This window comes from Oncorhynchus masou, chromosome 29 (genome assembly GCF_036934945.1).
Source record: "Oncorhynchus masou masou isolate Uvic2021 chromosome 29, UVic_Omas_1.1, whole genome shotgun sequence".
Lineage (NCBI taxonomy): Eukaryota > Metazoa > Chordata > Actinopteri > Salmoniformes > Salmonidae > Oncorhynchus > Oncorhynchus masou.
In genome coordinates, this window is record NC_088240.1 from 67,748,720 (window position 1) to 67,771,545 (window position 22,826).

Sequence of the window (22,826 nt, forward strand, 5' to 3'; positions counted from 1 at the left end):
GGTTGGATGGAAACCTTACATTTTCACTGCAGCCTAGAGTAGAATTTTGTACTTACTTGAAAACAATAATGCAATGATTCATTGAATTGTGGTGCTGTCGGTTAGTCTAGGAAGGACAACTGAATTGTCCCTAAACAAGATTTATAGGGGAGCTTTTTGAGCTGCTTGTTTCATGTCTTCACTGTTCAAATTGAATACAACAGGTGTAGACCTTACTGTGAAATGCTGAATACAACAGGTGTAGACCTTACTGTGAAATGCTGAATACAACAGGTGTAGACCTTACTGTGAAATGCTGAATACAACAGGTGTAGACCTTACTGTGAAATGCTGAATACAACAGGTATAGACCTTACCGTGAAATGCTTACTTACCAGCCGTTAACCAACAATGCAGAGTACAAAAAAGGTTTGCTAAATAGACTAAAGGATAGATAGTAACACAATAAAATAACAATAACGAGGCTATACAAGGGTACCAGTACCGAGTCAATGTGCAAGGGTACGGGTAAGTTGAGGTAATTCAGGCAATATGTACAGTTGAAGTCGGAAGTTTACATACACTTAGGTTGGAGTCATTAAAACTAGTTTTTCAACCACTCCACAAATTTCTTGTTAACAAACTATAGTTTTGGCAAGTCGGTTAGGACATCTACTTTGTTCTTGACACAAGTAATTTTTCCAACAATTTTTTACAGACAGATTATTTTACTTATAATTCACTATCAGAATTCCAGTGGGTCAGAAATTTACATACTATAGAAAATTTGTGGGCAGAACTGAAAAAACGTGTGCGAGCAAGGAGGCCTTACAATCCTGACTCAGTTACACCTCTGTCAGGAGGAATGGGCCAAAATTCACCCAACATATTGTGGGAAGCTTGTGGAAAGCTACCTGAATCGTTTGACCCAAGTTAAATAATTTAAAGGTAATGCTACCATATACTAATTGAGTGTATGTAGACTTCTGATCCACTGGGAATGTGATGAAATAAACAAAAGCTGAAATAAATCATTCTCTACTATTATTCTGACATTTCACATTCTTAAATTAAAGTAGTGATCCAAACTGGCCTAAAACAGGGATTTTTTTTCTAGGATTAAATTTCAGGAATTGTTTAAATGTATTTGGCTAAGGTTTATGTAAACTTCTGACTTCAACTGTACATGTAGGTAGGGGTAAAGTGACTGTGCATAGATAATAAACAGAGAGTAGCAGCAGTGTGTGTGAGGAAATGTGTACGTGTGTGTCCGTGTGTGTTGGAGTGTCAGTGTAGCATGTGTGGGTGTGTGCTTAGAGTCCAGTGTGTGTACATCGATCCTGTGCAAGAGAGTCAGTGCAACAAAAAAATAAAGAATAAATAAGAATAAAATAAGGGGGTGGATGCAAATACTTATTTCATGCACAATGATACACCTCACCTCTCCCCTGCCTATTAGCTATTCATATGTTTTCTTGTGGGTTCATATTGAAAATTGATCAGGCTTTGGATGTTTTTATGTGTGGTATGATTGCTAGTTAGCCTATTGCAGATCTTGACAAACGATCCACTTTCCAGTATTGTCACTATGAATGGTGGATAGAGGACAGGATAGACAGACTGGTAGACTACATTGACCTGTGGTAGTAAAAGTTAGCATGTCGAAAAACGCATTGGAAAAGGGAAGTACCAAAACACCTTGACATAGGGGAGGTGCATGCAAGCAGATGAGGAAATGTGGCAAGGATAGAATAAATAATGCAAAAGAGCGAATGTAAACCATGGGAAAAATGCACTACCCTCCCCTGTGCCCAATAAAAAAACACAACCCTCCTCAAAGCAAAAAGGTAGACAACCCTCCCCCTATGTTGCCCCCCGCGCCCTTAAAATTGCTCGAGGTAAAGAATGTCTGCAGTTTGACCACCAGAGGGCGTTATTTCCACTATACTCCTAAGGGGGCGTGGTCAGCATTTGCACTCCATTAAGTCACGTTAAGTAACATTTTGTTGCAATTCCAGTATTTGAGCCAGTCGTCAAGTCACGTAAATCGGAGTATATTGAAACCATCTGGAGTTTACACGACGATTTAGGGTAACATATCTTTAGGGAGAATCGATTGGTAAGTTACAGTAGGCAAGATAACAAGTATTTGTTTCTTGTTTGTGGTTGTTATGGACCTAGCTAGTGTAAGGTAAATGTTGGATTTTCAGCCAGCAATCTTAAACTAGCTAATTTGTTTGAGACGCGGGCATAGAGTAGCAAGTTAGCTAGCTACGTACTTGACAATGTGGTCAGAATTAGCTGTGAAGAGATAAATATAATATTTGCTGTGGTTCATCGGGAGTGATGTGAAGCCGTAAGACAGAATAGGGTGGGTCAGCATGGGTGACAGCACACGGCTATAGTAAATGCATTAACTAACGTTAGCTATCTGCTGTATTTAACTTTCACATTGTTGACGTAACTAGCTAGTTATGGTAACCAGAGACCGTAGAGAAACTCTCGCTGTGGTAACTATGTAGCTAGCTGTAACATTGGCAGACGGTAACGGTAAGTATTGTAATTGAACTTCCGGCATAAGCCATGGATTCACAAACGACACTGTTGGAGGATCCACATGGCTAATTTAACCTCCCATCAATCTGCTTAGATCCCAGATGAGATGGAGCGCCTCTGTCCCATTCTGCCAAATAACGTTCTCTCTCAACTGTCGTCTGTCACAGACTGTCTCACTTTTTCACAAGTTGATTGCCCTACTTTTTCTCAGCACAAGTACTAACCACAAAAGTAACTATTTGGATTTGGGACGAGCAGCAAAAGACTAGTAACGTTACTATCCCAGGGATTCTTGAATGATTAAGCCAACCAAGGGGAAACTGTCTAATGACATTGACAATCTTAACCAAAACAGCTCTTAGGTCCAAATCAAGATGTTCTACACATGTGGACCCAATGAAGCCATGGTGGTGTCTGGTAAGATGCTTTGTTTTATGTGTTAATATTTAATAACATAATCTTATATGGCACTATACAGAACCCTCCAAAAAAAACAGGTTGGGTGATCTACCCAGCCTTACCCCCATCGCCCTACATGGCCCAATATTGTTATGACCCTTCTTGAAACTGTAATAGGCCTATGTTGTTTACTGTAGGTGATTGTTTACAGTACAAGTAACAGTAAACGTAATGCAGGGCCAAGTGACATGTGACTCACTTTAGCCTATCATCAAGTGTCATGTGATACCATTTAGCAACTCTGGGCCACTTTCAGTTGTCAAACTTTGCTGATTGGAAAGTCATTAATAGAGCCAACGTGATTCCTTGATCTACGTGTCGGAGAGGCATGTTTGTTCTATATTACATATTTCTATCTGAATGTTCCGAAACATTGTGTCTTGCTGAACGTACCCCGGATGTCACAGTGTGTAGTAAACCAGGACAGGAATCTCTAATCGGGTTCAGCTCAAACAGTACAGTACTTTGTTAACTTTTTACAAAATCAAATTTATTTATAGCCCTTTGTACATCAGCTGATATCTCAAAGTGCTGTACAGAAACCCAGCCTAAAACCCCAGACAGCAAGCAATGCAGGTGTAGAAGCACGGTGGCTAGGAAAAACTCCCTAGAAAGGCCAAAGCCTGGTTCCTCCCTAGGTTATGTGGGGTGGCCAGTCCTCTTCTGGTTGTGCCGGGTGGAGATTATAACAGAATGTTGCCAAGATGTTCAAATGTTCATAAATGACCAGTATGGTCAAAAAATAATAAGGCAGAACAGTTGAAACTGGAGCAGCAGCACGGCCAGGTGGACTGGGGACAGCAAGGAGTCATCATGTCAGGTAGTCCTGAAGCATGGTCCTCAGGCTCAGGTCCTCAGAGAGAGAGAGAATTAGAGAGAGCACACTTAAATTCACACGGGACACCGAATAGGACAGGAGAAGTACTCCAGATATAACAAACTGACCCTAGCACTCCGACACATAAACTACTGCAGCATAAATACTGGAGGCTGAGACAGGAGTGGTCAGGAGACACTGTGGCCCCATCCGAGGACACCCCCGGACAGGGCCAAACAGGAAGGATATAACCCCACCCACTTTGCCAAAGCACAGCCCCCACACCACTAGAGGGATATCTTCAACCACCAACTTACCATCCTGAGACAAGGCCGAGTATAGCCCACAAAGATCTCCGCCACGGCACAACCCAAGGGGGGGCGCCAACCCAGACAGGAAGATCACATCAGTGACTCAAGTGACGCACCCCTCCTAGGGACGGTATGAAAGAGCCCCAGTAAGCCAGTGACTCAGCCCCTGTAATAGGGTTAGAGGCAGAGAATCCCAGTGGAAAGAGGGGAACCGGCCAGGCAGAGACAGCAACAATACCAGCTGTCAGTAGGCTCGCTCTTCACTTACATTGTATTGTATGGAATGTGGTGTTGCAATGTAGTCCTATATGCAGGCAAATTAATATATATCATAGACTCAGTGTGTACATGACATCTTAATGATGTGCACTACTGTGTTGACTGAGAGTATAGCCTAATGTAAACTCATCTCTCATATTTTCAAATAACCCACTCCTTTTTAGTATATACTAAGGCATTTTTTTTCTTCCTTTTCTCTGTCAAAGTCTGATTGCTCTCACTTCTTCACTTCTCCTCCAGGCTTTGGTCGTTCCCCTCCTCTAATGATCGCTGGAGGAAGAGTGTTTGTCCTCCCCTGTATTCAACAGATCCAGAGGTGGCTATCTCTCCCTCCCCTTCTTCTTTTGGTTATCTATCCATCTGTTCATCTATCCAGGTTTCATTCAGGGATTCTATTAATGTATAGAGAAAAAGGCCCCATAGTCCCCGTGTGTTCTCTACTGTTACTGTAACGTTAGTAGTTAAATAAGCCTATATGAATAACAGGCTACTATTTTAAGCTTATAATGCAACACAATCTATCTGTCATTTGTAGCCTCCACCTGTAGTCGTGGTTACTCTCTGTCTGACTCACTTTCTTCTCCATCCCTCTAACAATCCCCTTCTCTATTCTCACTGTACTTTCCCTCTTTGAACCACTCTCTCTCTGTTAGGATCACTCTGAACACCCTGACTCTGAATGTGAAGAGTGATAAGGTGTACACCCGTCATGGAGTGCCCATCTCTGTCACTGGCATCGCCCAAGTATGGACTTAGAAGTCAACACCCCACCCAGTGTACATGTGAAAGTAGCCATGTATTCTGATTGGATAGGTACATTTGACCTCACATGGAATCCCCATTTGTCCTATGTGATCTTTGACCTCTAACCCCTGACCTTTGGCAGGTGAAGATCCAGGGTCAGAACAAGGAGATGCTGGCCACGGCCTGTCAGATGTTCATGGGGAAGTCTGAGGCTGAGGTCTCCAACATTGCTCTGGAAACACTGGAGGGGCATCAGAGGGCCATCATCGCCCATCTGACTGTTGAGGTAGGCTACACACTGCACCATGTCCTGATAAAGGGCATGTGTTGCCTCTGGTGCCCTTTTCTCTTCCATAAGGAGTGCCTTGGTCTTTTGAATTGCTCAATGTCTCGCTGACTTCAACCTACAAGCCATAGCTTGTTTTTCTCATCGTTGACTTTTCTCATAACTTACCAAAAGGCTAGCAAACCTGCCTGGCAACTTAGAGCATTAATGGATTATAGTTATTATAACATATGTAATAGTAACGCATTTCCTTTCATTCCTCTGGTCTGTCATTTACTTCCTGTGTAGCTCTGGCTGATCTCCTCTGTGTGCTACTGGTGTCACCACCTCCCCACATAGATACAGAAATACTAGAAGGGACAAAGTCCCTCAGAACAGGCCAATTTGACAGGAACACTCATGGGTACCCTCGTTATGGCTGGTCGACCCTTATCAATCAATCAAATTTATTTATAATGCCCTTTTTACACCAGCTGATGTCACAAAGTGCTGTACAGAAACTCACCCTAAAACCTCAAACAGCAAGCAATGTTTATGTAGAAGCACGGTGGCTAGGACAAACTTCCTAGAAATGCCGGAACCTAAGAAGAAACCTACAGAGGAATCAGGCTCTGAGGGGGGGGGCAGTCCTCTTCTGGCTGTGCCGGGTGGAGATTATAGCAGAACGTGGCCAAGATGTTCAAAGATGACCAGCAGAGTCAAATCATAATAGTCACAGTGGTTGTAGAGGGTGCCACAGGTCAGCACCTCAGGAGTAAATATCAGTTGGCTTTTCTTAGCCGATCATTCAGAGTTAGAGACAGCAGGTGCGGTAGAGAGAGGGTCCAAAACAGCAGGTCCGGGACAGGTAGCACGTTCAGTGAATAGGTCAGGATTCCATAGCCGCAGGCAGAACAGTTGAAACTGGAGCAGCAGCTTGACCAGGTGGACTGGGGAAAGCAAGGCGTCATCAGGCCAGGTAGTCCTGAAACATGATCCTAGGGGAGGGGGAGAGGGAGAGAGCCCCCAGACACGAACTATTGCAGCATAAATACTGGAGGCTGAGACAGGAGGGATCGGAAGACACTGTGGCCCTGTTCAATGATACCCCTGGATAGGGCCAAACAGGCAGGATATAACCCCACCCACTTTGCCAAAGCACAGACCCCACACCACTAGAAGGATATCTTCAACCACCAACCTACTAGCCTGAAGCGAGGCCGGGTATAGCCTACAATGATCTCCACAAACCTGAGGGGGGCGTCAACCCGGACAGGAAGATCACGTCAGTGACTCAACCCACTCAAGTGACGCACCCCTCCTAGGGACAGCATGGAAGAGCACCAGTAAGCCAGTGACTCAGCCCCCGTAATAGGGTTAGAGGCAGAGAATCACAGTGGAAAGAGGGGAACCGGCCAGGCAATGGCGGTTCGTCGCTCCAGTGCCTTTCCTTTCACCTTCACACCCCTGGGCCAGGCTACACTTAGTCATAGGACCTACCGAAGAGCTGAGTCTTCAATAAAGACTTAAAGGTCGAGAGCGAGTCTGCGTCTCTCACGTGTAGGCAGACCATTCCATAAAAATTGAGCTTTATAGGAGAAAGCCCTGCCTCCAGCTGTTTGCATAGAAAGTCTAGGTACAGTAAGGAGGCCTGTGTCTTGTGACCGTAGCGTACATGTAGGTATGTACAGCAGGACCAAATCAGAAATATAGGTAGGAGCAAGCCTATGCAATTTTTTATATTTTTTATTTCACCTTTATTTTACCAGGTAGGCAAGTTGAGAACAAGTTCTCATTTACAATTGCGACCTGGCCAAGATAAAGCAAAGCAGTTTGACACATACAATGACACAGAGTTACACATGGAGTAAAACAAACATAAAGTCAATAATACAGTATAAACAAGTCTATATACGATGTGAGCAAATGAGGTGAGATAAGGGAGGTAAAGGCAAAAAAAGGCGATGGTGGCAAAGTAAATACAATATAGCAAGTAACACACTGGAATGGTAGATTTGCAATGGAAGAATGTGCAAAGTAGAAATACAAATAATGGGGTGCAAAGGAGCAAAATAAATAAATAAATTAAATACAGTAGGGAAAGAGGTAGTTGTTTGGGCTAAATTATAGGTGGGCTATGTACAGGTGCAGTAATCTGTGAGCTGCTCTGACAGTTGGTGCTTAAAGCTAGTGAGGGACAAGTGTTTCCAGTTTCAGAGATTTTTGTAGTTCGTTCCAGTCATTGGCAGCAGAGAACTGGAAGGAGAGGCGGCCAAAGAAAGAATTGGTTTTGGGGGTGACCAGTGAGATACCTGCTGGAGCGCGTGCTACAGGTGGGTGACGCTATGGTGACCAGCGAGCTGAGAAAAGGGGGGACTTTACCTAGCAGAGTCTTGTAGATGACCTGGAGCTAGTGGGTTTGGCGACGAGTATGAAACGAGGGCCAGCCAACGAGAGCGTACAGGTCGCAATGGTGGGTAGTATATGGGGCTTTGGTGACAAAACGGATTGCACTGTGATAGACTACATCCAATTTGTTGAGTAGGGTATTGGAGGCTATTTTGTAAATGACATCGCCGAAGTCGAGGATTGGTAGGATGGTCAGTTTTACGAGGCTATGTTTGGCAGAATGAGTGAAGGATGCTTTGTTGCGAAATAGGAAGGTAATTCTAGATTTAACTTTGGATTGGATATGTTTGATGTGGGTCTGGAAGGAGAGTTTACAGTCTAACCAGACACCTAGGTATTTGTAGTTGTCCACGTATTCTAAGTCAGAGCCGTCCAGAGTAGTGATGTTGGGCAGGTGCATGCAGCGATCGATTGAAGAGCATGCATTTTACTTGTATTTATGAGCAATTGGAGGCTACGGAAGGAGAGTTGTATGGCATTGAAGCTTGCCTGGAGGGTTGTTAACAGTGTCCAAAGAAGAGCCAGAAGTATACAGAATGGTGTCGTCTGCGTAGAGGTGGATCAGAGACTCACCAGCAGCAAGAGCGACATCATTGATGTATACAGAGAAGAGAGTTGGTCCAATAATTGAACCCTGTGGCACCCCCATAGAGACTGCCAGAGGTCCGGACAGCAGACCCTCCGATTTGACACACTGAACTCTATCAGAGAAGTAGTTGGTGATCCAGGCGAGGCAATCATTTGAGAAACCAAGGCTGTCGAGTCTGCCGATGAGGATGTGGTGATTGACAGAGTCGAAAGCCTTGGCCAGATCAATGAATACGGCTGCACAGTAATGTTTATCGATGGCGGTTAAGATATCGTTTAGGACCTTGAGCGTGGCTGAGGGTGCACCCATGACCAGCTGTGAAACCAGATTGCATAGCAAAGAAGGTATGGTGAGATTCGAAATGGTCGGTAATCTGTTTGTTGACTTGGCTTTCGAAGACCTTAGAAATGCTTTGCGATGCAATGCTTTTGTAGGTTAGCAGTAAAACCTTGAAATCAGCCCTAGCCTTAACAGGAAGCCAGTGTAGAGTGGCTAGCACTGGAGTAATATGATAACATTTTGGGGTTTTAGTCAAGATTCTAGCAGCCGTGTTTAGCACTAACTGAAGTTTATTTAGTGCTTTAGCCGGATATTAGAGCATTGCAGTAGTCTAATCTAGAAGTGACAAAGCATGGATACATTTTTCTGCATCATTTTTGGACAGAACGTTTCTGATTTTTGCGATGTTACAAAGACAGAAAAAATCAGTCCTTGCAATGTTCTTGATATGTTCATCGAAAGAGATCAGGGTCCAGAGTAACGCCGAGGTCCTTCAGTTTTATTTGAGACGACTGTACAACCATCAAGATTAGTGGTCAGATCCAACAGAAGATACCTTTGTTTCTTGGGACCTAGAACTAGCATCTCTATTTCGTCCGAGTTTAAAAGTAAAACATTTTCCAGCCATCCACTTCCTTATGTCTGAAACACAGCCTTCCAGGGAAGGCAATTTTGGGCCTTCACCGGGCCTTCACCGTGTTTCATCGAAATGTACAGCTGTGCATTGTGCGCATAGCAGTGAAAGTGTGTGGTGATCGATGGTATCAAAAGCAGCACTAAGGTCTAGGAGGACAGATGCAGAGCCCTGGTCTGACGCCATTTAAAGGTAATTTACCACCGTCATGATGGGGTCTAAAACCAGACTGAAGCTTTTGAGAGCAATGGGAGATTCGATATAGGCCAATACCTTTTTATATTTTTTGGGTCAAGGTTTGGCTTTTTCAAGAGGCTTTATTACTGCCACTTTTAGTGAGTTTGGTACACATCCGGTGGATAGAGAGCCGTTTATTATGTTCAACATAGGAGGGCCAAGCACAGGAAGCGGCTCTTTCAGTAGTTTAGCTGGTATGGTCCAGTATGCAGCTTGACGGTTTAGAGGCCAAGACTATTTTCATCAATGTGTTGAGATATAGTATTTAAAAAAAACTTGCTTGCCACCGTTGATCCTAGGTCCTGGCAGAGTTGTGCAGACTCGGAACAACTGAGCTTTGGAGAAATACGCAGATTTAAAGAGGAGTCCGTAATTTCCTTTCTAACGTATCATGATCTCTTCATCAAAGAAGTTCATGATTTTATCACTGCTGACGTGAAAGCCATCCTCTCTTGGGGAATGCTGCTTTTTAGTTAGCTTTGCGACAGCATCAAAAATAAATGTTGGATTGTTTTTCTCCTCAATGAAGTTGGAAAAATAGGATGATCGAGCATCAGTGAGGGCTCTTTGATACTGCACGGTACTGTCTTTCCAAGCCAGTCGAAAGACTTCCAGTTTGGTGTAGCGCCATTTCTGTTCCAATTTTCTGGAAGCTTGCTTCAGGGCTCGGGTATTTTCTGTATACCAGGGAGCTAGTTTCTTATGACACATTTTGTTTGTTTTTAGGGGTGCGACTGCATCTAGGGTGTTACGCAAGGTTACATTTAGTTCCTCACTTTGGTGGTTAACTGATTTTGTACTCTGACGTCCTTGGGTAGGTGGAGGGAGTCTGGAAGGACATCTAAGAATCTTTGGGTTGTCTGAGACTATAGCATGGCTTTTGATGTTCCTTGGTTCGGGTCTGAGTAGATTATTTATTGCGTTTGCAAATGTAATAAAATGGTGGTCCGATAGTCCAGGATTATGAGGAAAAACATTAAGATACACAATATTTATTCCACGGGACAAAACTAAGTCCAGAGTATGACTGGCAGTGAGTAGGTCCGGAGACATGTTGGACAAAACCCACTGAGTCGATGATGGCTCCGAAAGCCTTTTGGAGTGGGTCTGTGGACTTTTCCATGTGAGTATTCAAGTCACCAAAAATGTGAATATTATCTGCCATGACTACAAGGTCTGATAGGAATTCAAGGAACTCGATGAGGAGCGCTGTATATGGCTCAGGAGGCCTGTAAACAGTAACTATAAAAAGTTATTGAGTAGGCTGCATAGATTTCACGACTAGAAGATGAAAACACAGTCTTTTTTTGTTATTGTAAATTGAAATTTGCTATCATAAATGTTAGCAACACCTCCACCTTTGCGCCAATGTGTGGGGGGGATATGGACACTAGTGTAACCAGGAGGAGAGGTCTCATTTGACACAGTAAATTCATCAGGCTTAAGCCATGTTTCAGTCGGGCCAATCACATCAAGATTATGATCAGTGATTAGTTCATTGACTATAACTGCCTTTTGAAGTGAGGGATCAAACATTAAGTAGCCCTATTTTGAGATGTGAGAAATCACAATCTCTTTCAATAATGGCAGGAATGGAGGAGGTCTTTATTCCAGTGAGATTGCTAAGGCGAACACCGCCATGTTTAGTTTTGCCCAACCAAGATCAAAGCACAGACATGGTCTCAATGAGGTTAGCTGAGCTGACTACACTGACTGTGCTAGTGGCAGACTCCACTAAGCTGGCAGGCTCGCTAACAGCCTGCTGCCTGCCCTGCACCCTATCTCATTGTGGAGCTAGATGAGTTAGAGCCCTGTCTATGTTCATAGATAAGATGAGAGCACCCCTCCAGCTAGGATGGAGTCTGTCACTCCTCAGCAGGCCAGGCTTGGTCCTGTTTGTGGGTGAGTCCCAGAAAGAGGGCCAATTATCTACAAATTCTATATTTTGGGAGGGGCAGAAAACAGTTTTCAACCAGCGATTGAGTTGTGAGAGACTGCTTGGTGACCTCTTGACGGTTTCATCCTAACATCATTGGTGCCGACGTGGATAACAATATTCCTATACTCTCTACACTCGGCAGTTTTAGCTTTAGCCAGGACCATCTTCAGATTAGCCTTAACTTTGGTAGCCCTGCCCTCTGGTAAACAATGTATGATCGCTGGATGATTAGTTTTAAGTCTAATACTGCAGGTAATGGAGACGCCAATAACTAGGGTTTTCAATTTGTCAGAGCTAATGGTGGGAGGCTTCGGCGTCTCAGACCCCGTAACGGGTGGAGAGAAGACTCGGACCGGCTCGTTGCTAAATGGGTGAACCGGTTGAAAGTTTCTGTCGGCTGAATGGGCGACACTGGTAGAGTATTCCTACAGCATTTCCTTCCAGAAGCCATGAGAAAGTTGTCTGGCTGCGGTGACTGTGCGAGGGGATTTATACTACTATCTGTACTTACTGGTGGCACAGACATTGTTTCATCCTTTCCTACACTGAAATGACCCTTGCTTAACGATTGCGTCTGAAGCTGGGCTTGCAGCACAGCTGTCCACGCCATAAGGCGATCGTTCTCCTGTATATTATGAGTACAGTGACTGTAATTAGGTTTAATGTTACTTCTTAGCTTTGGCTGGTGGAGGTCGTGTAGAACCATGTCCAGAAAGCGTCCGGGGTGAAAAAGGTGAATGAAAAAAGTTGTGCGAGGGGGAAAAATAATAAAAACCGTAAAGTTGGCAGGTAGCAAAGAAACGTTAGCAACAAACTGCACAGCAGCACGTAAACAACCCACTTGTCCTTTGTGGCTCAGTTATTAGAGCATGGCGCTTGCAACGCCAGGGTTCATGGGTTAGATCCCCGTTGAGGCCACCAATATGAAAATGTATGAAAGTGTCTGCTAAATGGTATTATTATATTACCCTTCCCCTGTAGGAGATCTACCAGGACCGTAAGAAGTTTTCTGAGCAGGTGTTCAAGGTGGCCTCCTCTGACCTGGTCAACATGGGCATCGGCGTGGTCAGCTACACGCTCAAAGACGTTCACGACGACCAGGTTTGTTTGCTCTGACAAATATACAGCGACGTTACGGTATGAAGTTCACACAAGGATTACTTACAGAAAACAGTCTGAAATTGAGATATTAGCACAGATTTGGTAAAAATGCAAATGCCTTTTTGAAAGTCAGTGTTCGAGAATGGAAGACAAATTGTTGCACAAAAATACTTGTTTACTGTTCTGTTTATGTTCATAACCAGTTTTTAATAGCAATACGTCTCAAAGGGGTGTGGTATATGGCCAATATATCATGACAAAGGGTTGTTCTTTGACACGATGCGAAGCGGACTGCCTGGACACAGCCCTTAGCTGTGGTATATTGGCCATATACCACAAACCCTTGAGGTGCCTTATTGCTGTTATAAACTGGTTCTGAACATAAATATAACAGTAAGTATTTTTGTGGTATATTGCCTGATATACGCACAGCTGAAATGCTGTTTCAGCCAATCAGCATGCTGGACCCAAACTACCATGTTTCTAATAATAACAACACTGTCTCTGTCAGGACTACCTCACCTCCCTGGGAAAAGCTAGGACAGCTCAGGTGCAGAAGGATGCCAGGATCGGAGAGGCTCAGTACAAACGAGACGCGGTGATCCGTGAGGCCCAGGCCATGCAGGAGAAGGTGTCGGCCCAGTATCTGAATGAGATCGAGATGGCCAAAGCCCAGAGAGACTACGAGCTGAAGAAGGCCTCCTACGACTACGAGGTCAACACCAAGAAGGCAGAGTCTGAGATGGCCTATCAGCTGCAGGTATCCTGCCACCAAACTCTGGGCCGTGCAATGATCCTCTCATTCAGACGCTCAACACAGCCGAGGCAGTGTGTCGTGTTCTAATAACGGAAGATATTCCCGTTTATTTACACTGGGCAGAATCCTAACTTGAGACATGTGCATGATCCTCAAATTCCCTCCATTGCCATCACTTTTGATGTGAAGTGTCTGAGTGTTGCTTTGTAAATCCGTTGTGTTATTGGGGTTATGTAGGTGGCGAAGACGAAGCAGCGGATTGAGGAGGAGACGATGCAGGTGAAGGTGGTGGAGAGGTCTCAGCAGATCATGCTGCAGGAGCAGGAGATCACCCGCAAGGAGATGGAGCTGGAGGCCACGGTGAAGAAACCTGCTGAGGCCGAGAGATACCGTCTGGAGAGACTGGCTGAGGCGGAACGGTATGTTACATTACCCAGGGCCTCATTGAGAAACATTTCATACGCACATATTATGCCCCAAAACCTGCGTGCGCCAGTTTTCACACGAAGGTTGTCAGTTATAAAAACTAAACTTAAGGTGAGAATGTACAGACTTTGGACCATGTGTACACAACGTTTCTAGTGTTGCATTGCTAAAAGGCTAAAATAACATTGTGCAAATGAAGAATTTACGAGGACACTCTTATTCATAGCCAAAAACAAGTAGCTAAATATAATAACAAGATGTAATCATTTGCTGTTATTTTTGCGTTCTAAAATAACGATCATTGCAGAATAATAATCCTCATATTTTCTGGCCATATTCATATTTCTGAAGTAGCCATAGAACAAATGACCATGCACATCTCTCATTTAATTGAACCTATTAGATAGGCTCTTAGAGCAATTTTTAAATGATTATATCTAGCCTATGCATCCAACAGGGAGCGCAGTTTATAACAGACAGTTGATATGAGAGTCTGTGGTTGATGTTTTACATTGAAGTTTGTAGGCTATAGCTGTTAGTATCCAAACTGTAGTTGTCCTTTTTCCCAGTTACACCATGTTTCAGAATTCGTGGGCAGTACAGCATATTTATGTTTGGGGAAAAAGTGGCTGCAAAACATTATTGCAAACGATCTATTTACAGGTCCACAACCATTTGCATTTGTTTCTGTCTTTCAGAAACGGTCAGATACACCCCCTCCGGGACATTTTGTTTCTGTCTTTCAGAAACGGTCAGATACACCCCCTACGGGACATTTTGTTTCTGTCTTTCAGAAACGGTCAGATACACCCCCTACGGGACATTTTGTTTCTGTCTTTCAGAAACGGTCAGATACACCCCCTCCGGGACATTTTGTTTCTGTCTTTCAGAAACGGTCAGATACACCCCTCCGGGACATTTTGTTTCTGTCTTTCAGAAACGGTCAGATACACCCCCTACGGGACATTTTGTTTCTGTCTTTCAGAAACGGTCAGATACACCCCCTCCGGGACATTTTGTTTCTGTCTTTCAGAAACGGTCAGATACACCCCCTCCGGGACATTTTGTTTCTGTCTTTCAGAAACGGTCAGATACACCCCCTCCGGGACATTTTGTTTCTGTCTTTCAGCTCCTCCGGGACATTTGATCAAGTTCACCATTGCTATTCCTTTGAGACACTTTAAATGTCTAATTACAATGCCTTTAAAGTAAACAGCAAATAAAGGCCTTATTGTCATCATAAAAGGGGAATGATGGGGGTATGTCAGAACTGTGGGTATGTTCTGTTCCGTAGTCGTCAGTAGTCCTGGACAGTGAGTCCTGTTAAAGGTCCAACATTTGTTCAGCTCAACTCAAACTGTCTCTCTCTTTCACAGTGCACAGCTCATCATGGAGGCTGAGGCAGAGGCAGAGTCCATCAGAGTGAGTTCAGCAGCGCCTCCATTCTCTCCTCTCTCCTCTATCATGTCCCTCCACTCTCCTGTCCCTCCTGTTGTCTCTCCACCCCCAGTACAATAGCTGTCTGATACGCCTCCTGTCTTAGCTCCCCCCTGACAGCCTGTCCCTTCCACCCTTTCATCCACTTGCTCTCGCTCTCTGTATCTCCCCCTGCCTCCCCTCTTTCCATATCCATCTCTCCATAGTGTTCTCTGTTCCTCTTCCCATCTCTATTCTAAATTCCCTGTCTCCTCCTTCGGAGACATCGCTCACTTCCCTTAATATAACCTTACTTTAGGATAAGTTCTCTCTCTTCATATTATACACATCCTTATTAAACCATCCATTTCCCATTTGGATATATTTTTCATAAAACAACATGGTTCAGAAGTTTATAATGTACACCACCTTGTTCATGAAAATGGTTCGCTCCTACAGACAGTGAGTAACGTGGCCTGCTATATAAAGCGGACAGACTGGCATCCAGTTTCTGTTCAATTGAACGTTAGAATGGGCAAAACAAGTGACCTAAGCAACTTTGAGCGTGGCGTGATCGTCGGTACCAGGCGCGCTGGTTCCAGTACCTCACAGCTGGGGTTTACCGAGAATGGTGCAACAAACACAAAACATCCAGTCAGCGGCAGTCCTGTGGGTGAAAACAGCTCGTTGATGAGAGGTTGGAGGAGAACATCAAGGATCGTGCTAAGAGGTGGGCCATAAACAGGCAAATGGCGGCGCAGAACGACATCTCGAAAGGCACAACTCGACAGTCCTTGTCACAGATGGGCTATTGCAGCAGACGACCACACCGGGTTCCACTCCTATCAGCTCCAGTGGGCACGCGATCACCAACACTCGACAATTGAGTGGAAAAACATTGCCTGGCTTGACGAATCCCGGTTCCTGTTGCGTCATGCTGGTGGCAGTCAGGATTTGGTGTCAGCAGCATGACTCCATGGCCCCATCCAGCCTGGTGTTAATGGTACAGGCTGGTGGTGTAATGGTGTGGAGAATGTTTTCCTGCCACACGAGTAGGTCCCTTGAAACCAATTGAGCAACGTTTCCATGCACGAAGAATTCAGGCTGTTCTGGAACCTACCCGGTACTAGATGGGTGTACCTAATAAACTGGCAACTGAGTGTGTTCTTATTTATTCTTTCATATATATACAACCTTTGTTTATTTTAACTAATGTGTTCTCTGTCTTGTCTGTGTAGATGAGGGGTGATGCTGAGGCGTTTGCTCTGGAGGCTAAAGGTCGTGCCGAGGCAGAGCAGATGGCTAAGAAGGCTGAGGCCTTTAAACAGTACGGGGAGGGGGCCATGGTGGACATGCTGCTGGAGAAACTACCACTGGTCAGTCACACTGGGAGTAGGACTGGGAGGGTGCATGGATAGGGAGAAGGATTGATGGGAAAGTGATTCAGTAGATATGGAGAGTTTAAGCGGATGGAGAGATGAAGAGATTGGATGGATGGTCAGATTCAGTGGATATGAGAATAGATGGATGACAGATGGGGCGGCAGCGTAGCCTAGTGGTTAGAGCGTTGGACTAGTAACCGGAAGGTTGCAAGTTCAAACCCCCGAGCTGACAAGGTACAAATCTGTCGTTCTGCCCCTTAACAGGCAGTTAACCCACTTTTCCTAGGCCGTCATTGAAAATAAGAATTTGTTCTTAACTGACTTGCCTAGTTAAAAAAAAAAGAATAAAAAAAAGAGGGATGACAGATGGACATGTAGTGTTACTGCAGTCCTGTCTGCTGCTGTTCTCTTCCTGAAGCTAACATCACTCCTCTTGTCCTCTAGATAGCAGAGGAGATCAGCAGGCCCCTCTCCATGGCCCAGAAGGTTACCATGGTTTCCAGTGGCGGGGGTGAGGTGGGCGCGGCCAAGCTGACCGGAGAGGTTCTGGACATCATGACCAGACTACCAGCTGCCGTGGAGAAACTCACTGGAATCAACATCTCACAGGTGTGTGTGGAAGGAAGAGAGGAAAATAGTATTTGTGTGTACATATTTGTCGACAAACACTGACATTCTCTCCCCTTCTTTCCACAGGTTGGGCTGTCCACCCGAATGGGCTGAGAATGGAGCCCAGTGACTGAGACAGTCTGCACCGTCAGACCAGGAACTCCATACTGCCTCCTTGTGCCTATAATTATTATTATTATTACCTAGTGTAGTTGTCTGTCTGCATGCCTGTCTCCTTAGGGCATGTCTGTCTGCATGCCTGTCTCCTTAGGGCATGTCTGTCTGCATGCCTGTCTCCTTAGGGCATGTCTGTCTGCATGCCTGTCTCCTTAGGGCATGTCTGTCTGCATGCCTGTCTCCTTAGGGCATGTCTGTCTGCATGCCTGTCTCCTTAGGGCATGTCTGTCTGCATGTCTGTCTCCTTAGGGCATGTCTGTCTGTATGCCTGTCTCCTTAGGGCATGTCTGTCTGCATGCCTGTCTGCTTAGGGCATGTCTCAACACTCTTATTCGACCTCCCCTCTTGCTTCCTGGTCCTTTTTGGCACTGATCTGAAAAGAGGATGGTTCCAGGCTGTATGTTGTAAGCCTACTGGGGGACTGTGTCTCCTGGTCATTCATAACTGTTAGTTCAGCTTGGATGAAGGAAAGAAAAGCACTTTGGACCCGCATGACACAGCCTTCGTCGTTCTGGTAGTAACTCAGACTCCTCCACCATTCTGTACTCTTTCCTCCGTCCGCTAATCAGTGTGTTTTAATCACTGCTTCAAGCCTGCCTCTGTCTCCCTCGATTACAGGTTTGGGTCCATATAAACTGTTCAACTGTCACATAGTTGTAATTCATAGAATGTTATTTCATTGGGATCTGGTTGTGTTTGAGAAATGATGTAGGAAATAATCATGTCAGTATGAGGTCATCCATGTCATTGTTGAGTTTGTCAGCTGATTGTTTTGTCAACATTTGCAGTTCTAGAAGTTCTCAGCATCGGAAGCTTGCTTAGTTGCTATCAATTGCTTTGCAAATGAATAAATGCTTTTTACTTTCACTTGGAAGAAATTAAGATATGTCCACAATCAGAATTTAGATAATGGTAGTCATGTTATTTATACATGACTTCTGCATGCCTTACAGCATTCCAGTACCTCTGTCTACCACCTTATGGACAAAGTAGTTTTCCACTGTGCTCCCCTGACAGACTGATCTAGCGTCTACTATCTACTCATATCTCTAAGATGACACTCTAGAATGGCCAGTGCCTTGTTTTAGAGTCTAATTAATCATATCAGTACAAGCCATATTACAATAGCCAAGTTACATGCAGATTATGCTGTTTTTTGTAAATCTGTGTTTTACGATTTCTGTGCTTTTTGCCATGACTGCCATTTGTGTGGGATGAGATCACAAACTATATGATGGGTTGGCACTAAACCTCTTCTATGTGTTGGTACAATACTGGCATAGACACAATCAATGGAGTACTGACTCTGATGGTATCTAATCTAATTACCAAAACAAACAAGGAACTACAGATTCTGTTACTATACTGTTACTAACAGACAGATTGTCATGTACACCATTATGGCTTAGTTCCAGTGTGTTTCTAAACGCTTGACTTATTAGACAGACAGGCCTTCGATCAGAGCTTCTGCTGTGCTATAACTGTATAAAGGTGGAGATATTCTGAAGTGATTGGAAGGAAGAGGGAGGGGGCAGACTGGGGCTTTCCTGCTGAAGGCTAACCTCAGAGGGCTCGATCTCGGTCAGGTGTACTGTCAGTCACGTGGTGTGTTGTTTGAGGTGAAGGTATGTGTGTAGAAGAGGGGAATGGGTGCCAGTCTGTTTCTGCTCTCTTTTCAAATCCTTATAGAATTGCCATGCCAAACATGTTTCCCTTGACAATGGAACAGGCAAAAACACAAACAGACCTGGGACCAGGCTACAGACACGAGAGTAGTGGACTTCCATTAAGTTGTATGGTCCAGTGGGGTATACAGGCACCTTCTATAGATTGGAGTAGACAATATACATTTTAATTAGGAGCTATCCTTTCATATCGTAATATTATGATTAGAATGGTGTATTCTTGTTGTGCTGGTCACATCCCTGTTTGATCCTTTTGTAGTACAGGGTTGTTGTCAGGGACTTGTTCTATACCATAGAAATAGAATCCTTCTAATTCTATACCGCTGCTCAGGATTCTAGAAGCTACTTCTCTCTACCGGATTGAATACTACCCCAAAGCTTACATGCGATCTGGCTGTCTATGCATTTTGTTACCAAGTGCCTGACTAAATTGAAAGATTCCCATTTTTCTCTCAACCTAAAGGCTAAACTATCACACCAGGTTAAACATGAACAATCTAGAGGCATGCTATGTCCTAAAGATATTAATGAAAGCCAATTTCGTCAAACCAATTCTACTGCTTTCACTTATGCACACACCTGTATATTACATCAGTCAATGATTTGTGACTTCTAACCTTTTTCTGTACTGAAGCTGAATGAAATTATTGTAACAACATATAAACACAAACTTTGATTTCCTAACGTACACCCTTTGTTGTCGTGTGTGTTTTAATGACAAGTAGAACATTCTTCCTTGCTTTATTTGGAAAGATTAACTTTATTAAAACTACAAAAAGACGACACAATGAATTACAATGGCACCAAGGTAAGGTAGCAAGCTTTCTACAGAGGAACAGAAAGAGACCCCAACTGTAACAAAGAAATTCCATATATTAGTCAACAAAATAAACATTCTGTCCTCAAAATATGTACACAACAGGTTCAGCTTCAAAGACAAAGGATGACATCACTGACAACAAGGAGATTCTAAGTAGTTTACAGGAAATATATACACTGTAGCCCAACTAAACCCATATTTGCATATCGAAAAAGGTCAACCGAGACACATACTGTATTCATATGGCACCACCATTCACACTCATTCAATCAGTAAACAAGGATTATTTGATCATCTTGATTAAGCCTGACACATTATGCACAACTACACTCAGTAAGGCAGAGTAATGTAGATGAAAGGTGAAAGGTTACTGACAAACTAAAAGGCTTTGTATACAGTTGTTAGTGCTCCTCTTCTCATGAGTGTTAGGTTCTTTGTGATTGGGATGTTTTTAACCATTAGGTCTGCTGGGTATCTATGTAACACTGGCAGAAAGCATTTGGTGCACTCTGCCTTTCCTCATAATGCAGACAGGTTTTCCAAAGCTGAATTTTCCTCCTTGAGAACATTGAGGCAGTTCTATTTGAACAACAATCCACTGATATGAATCATGAATAAATGATCATCTTGAAGTAGATAAATCACAAGACACTGACCTGTTTTTCTATTTAGAACTACATCTATTTTGACCAGCAATGCCATGTTGGACTGCTATCAGTACTAACACTAAGGGGATACAGACTGTACGCTCCAACATCCAGACGAGCACACTAACCTGATACTCGTACAGTAACATGATACATACCAGAGTTGTGGGAGCTACTCAAAGTGTTGTTAATTAGTTGTTAAACTACAAGTACTGTAACTACGCCCCAAGACTGGCCACGACTCTAGTATTCTAGTGCAGGTATTGGGGCGTGCGGCCAGAAACAGCCTTTAAAGTGCAGCTGGTAGTGTATTGGACATATACATGAACCTCCTTTCTGCATCTGGGTCACTGATTCAGACCCAGCTCCGCTATCCATCGCTGGTAGAAAATCACATCGCTCACCTCACTTACACATGAAAATGGTCATTTACATATATCAGCCCCCACTCCCCTCTAGTCGTCAATCCATCTGTCCATCTGTGTTATGCTGTTCCATCAGCTAGTCACCAATCACAACTGTCAGTTTCACATGTGATGTCAGCACAGGCAGTGCTGTGTGTGTTGCTGTACTATTCCAGCTCTCATCAGGAAGGATGTCTCTCTTCTGTTCAAATCTCAGTCTGTAGCCGTTCACAGTGCACCTCCCCTACTGTACCTGTTCTCTCAGTCAGTGAGGCTCAAGTCACATGACACTAGTCAGTTCTCTCTGGCTCCGGAAGTTAAAAGGGTTCTAGTTTGGAGGTCTGGTAGAGTAACAACCACACACTTCCTGTCCTGGAAAGAGTCCTCGAGTCCAGATCAGTTCACACCCTCTATAACTCCATAGTTACAGCTCAGAGTGGATCAGTTGTGAGAGATATGAGTGAGACTGCAGAATGAAAGGCTTCTGGATTGGTGAGATACTGAGTTGGGTGGAGTGGGAAGCAGAATGTGGAGGACTATAGTCACAATGCCAGCCAAGTCTGGGCTGAGGAGCTGACTGACTGACTGGCTGGCAGCATTGTCTAATGCCTGGTGTTACAGACTGCTGGTGGAACAGCTGTTGCTGTGTCTGCTACTGGCCTGTGTATGAAATATCATCATTCTGCTTGCCAGAGGAATATAATGGTTCCATGAGACTAGAGACATCCTTAGACTGGGGTCTGGGATGGAGGGTTTGGAGCTGGGAAGAACTGGGTTATATACTGAAAACTAGTGAAATGTAATGGACTTTACTGGGACATACTCGTTTTATATATACTACTAAGACAGCAAACCTTGTGTGCAATTTCATCTCTGTGTGAAAAATGTGTGCGTACCGTTTTGAGATGGAGAAATGTTGACAGTATGAGAATATATATAGACCTTCACCAGTAACCCTAAAAACATTAGCAGGTCAAGTAATAAAATATCTATATAGGACAATGTGTTATTAAGTTTATCCCAACATGTTAATATGCTATTAAACTATGAGTGTCAGAGTATTAAAGTCTGACATGGATACATAATCAGATTGGTATTGTTTATATTCTTTGATAAACGTTAATCAGCGTTACACATTCATTTTAGCTTCATCTACATTACCAAGCATTGTCACATCGCCTCCCCATACGTCTTACAGCTTCCCTGTGTTCGCTAGCAGACTATTGACAGACCATCGGTGGTCCTGGAAGCACGATGCAGAATTAGACACCAACCCACCACCGCACCAACCATTGTGTTGTGTTAGTCTTATCAAGACGCTCTAGAGACTACTCAGGGGGGGGTAAAGGGGTTTGGGTTGGGGTCTGTCTCGTGGGAGTGAAAACCGAACCAGCGGTGTCTCCGCCCATCATAGAGAAATACTAAATATACAAGCAGGCGCCCGTCCCTCTACTGCACACCTCTCCCTCTACACCTCCACCACTTCTACACACATCCCTCGCTCATCTCTACGAGGAATGGAGGTAGGAGGAGCCGTCTCTAATCCCTCTCTCCATCTCACTCTTCCATTCCTCTCTCTCCCTCTCTCTCTACACCATGTTCATGGCATCCTCTGTGAGGAAGGAGTGAATGTGGGCAAATGATGGGCGGAGCTTGCAGTCCCGGTTCCAGCAGCTCAGCATGAGGTCATAGAGACCCTGAGGACACACATCTGGCCTGCTCAGATACACCTGGGGGTGGGGAGGGAGCGGATGGGAGAGAGGGAGGGGGAAGAAAGGAGAGATTAAGAGACAGAGGGGAAAGGAAGGGAGAGAGGGAGGGGGAAGAAAGGAGAGATTAAGAGACGGAGGGGAAAGGAAGGGAGAGAGGGAGGGGGAAGAAAGGAGAGATTAAGAGACGGAGGGG

The 22,826-nt window shown here is 44.3% G+C and overlaps 2 protein-coding genes across 5 annotated transcripts in view; one reads left to right on the forward strand and one right to left on the reverse strand.

Moving 5' to 3' along the window:
- The first annotated feature begins 1,939 nt into the window (after positions 1-1,939).
- Positions 1,940-19,738, forward strand: LOC135520377 (flotillin-1-like). 4 transcript variants are annotated; one of them, XM_064945875.1, is made up of 12 exons: positions 1,940-2,098; positions 2,891-2,952; positions 4,642-4,717; positions 5,055-5,145; positions 5,288-5,431; positions 12,479-12,598; positions 13,110-13,358; positions 13,593-13,774; positions 15,158-15,203; positions 16,436-16,573; positions 17,024-17,188; positions 17,276-19,738. In XM_064945875.1, exons 2-12 carry the CDS (start codon positions 2,910-2,912, stop codon positions 17,300-17,302), a joined length of 1,281 nt encoding a protein of 426 aa, XP_064801947.1. In that variant the 5' UTR covers positions 1,940-2,098; positions 2,891-2,909; the 3' UTR covers positions 17,303-19,738. The 4 variants fall into 4 exon arrangements, with proteins under 4 accessions (XP_064801947.1, XP_064801948.1, XP_064801950.1 ...); XM_064945876.1 differs by lacking the exon at positions 2,891-2,952 and having other exon boundaries at positions 1,941-2,098; XM_064945878.1 differs by lacking the exons at positions 2,891-2,952; positions 4,642-4,717; positions 5,055-5,145 and having other exon boundaries at positions 1,941-2,098.
- A 52-nt stretch (positions 19,739-19,790) lies between these two features.
- The window catches only part of LOC135520376 (epithelial discoidin domain-containing receptor 1-like), a 91,162-nt gene continuing 88,126 nt past the window's right edge, over positions 19,791-22,826 (reverse strand). The window contains 1 exon segment of the mRNA XM_064945874.1: positions 19,791-22,651. Within this exon segment, the coding sequence (XP_064801946.1) occupies positions 22,511-22,651 (141 nt within the window). The 3' untranslated portion in view covers positions 19,791-22,510.

Bases quoted from the DNA above. Each gene is read 5' to 3' on its own strand.
- LOC135520377 (XM_064945875.1), top strand. From the start codon at position 2,910: ATGTTCTACACATGTGGACCCAATGAAGCCATGGTGGTGTCTG. The intron at 13,359-13,592 runs GTATCCTGCCAC...GGGGTTATGTAG, and splicing joins AGATGGCCTATCAGCTGCAG to GTGGCGAAGACGAAGCAGCG. The intron at 16,574-17,023 runs GTCAGTCACACT...CTTGTCCTCTAG, and splicing joins TGCTGGAGAAACTACCACTG to ATAGCAGAGGAGATCAGCAG.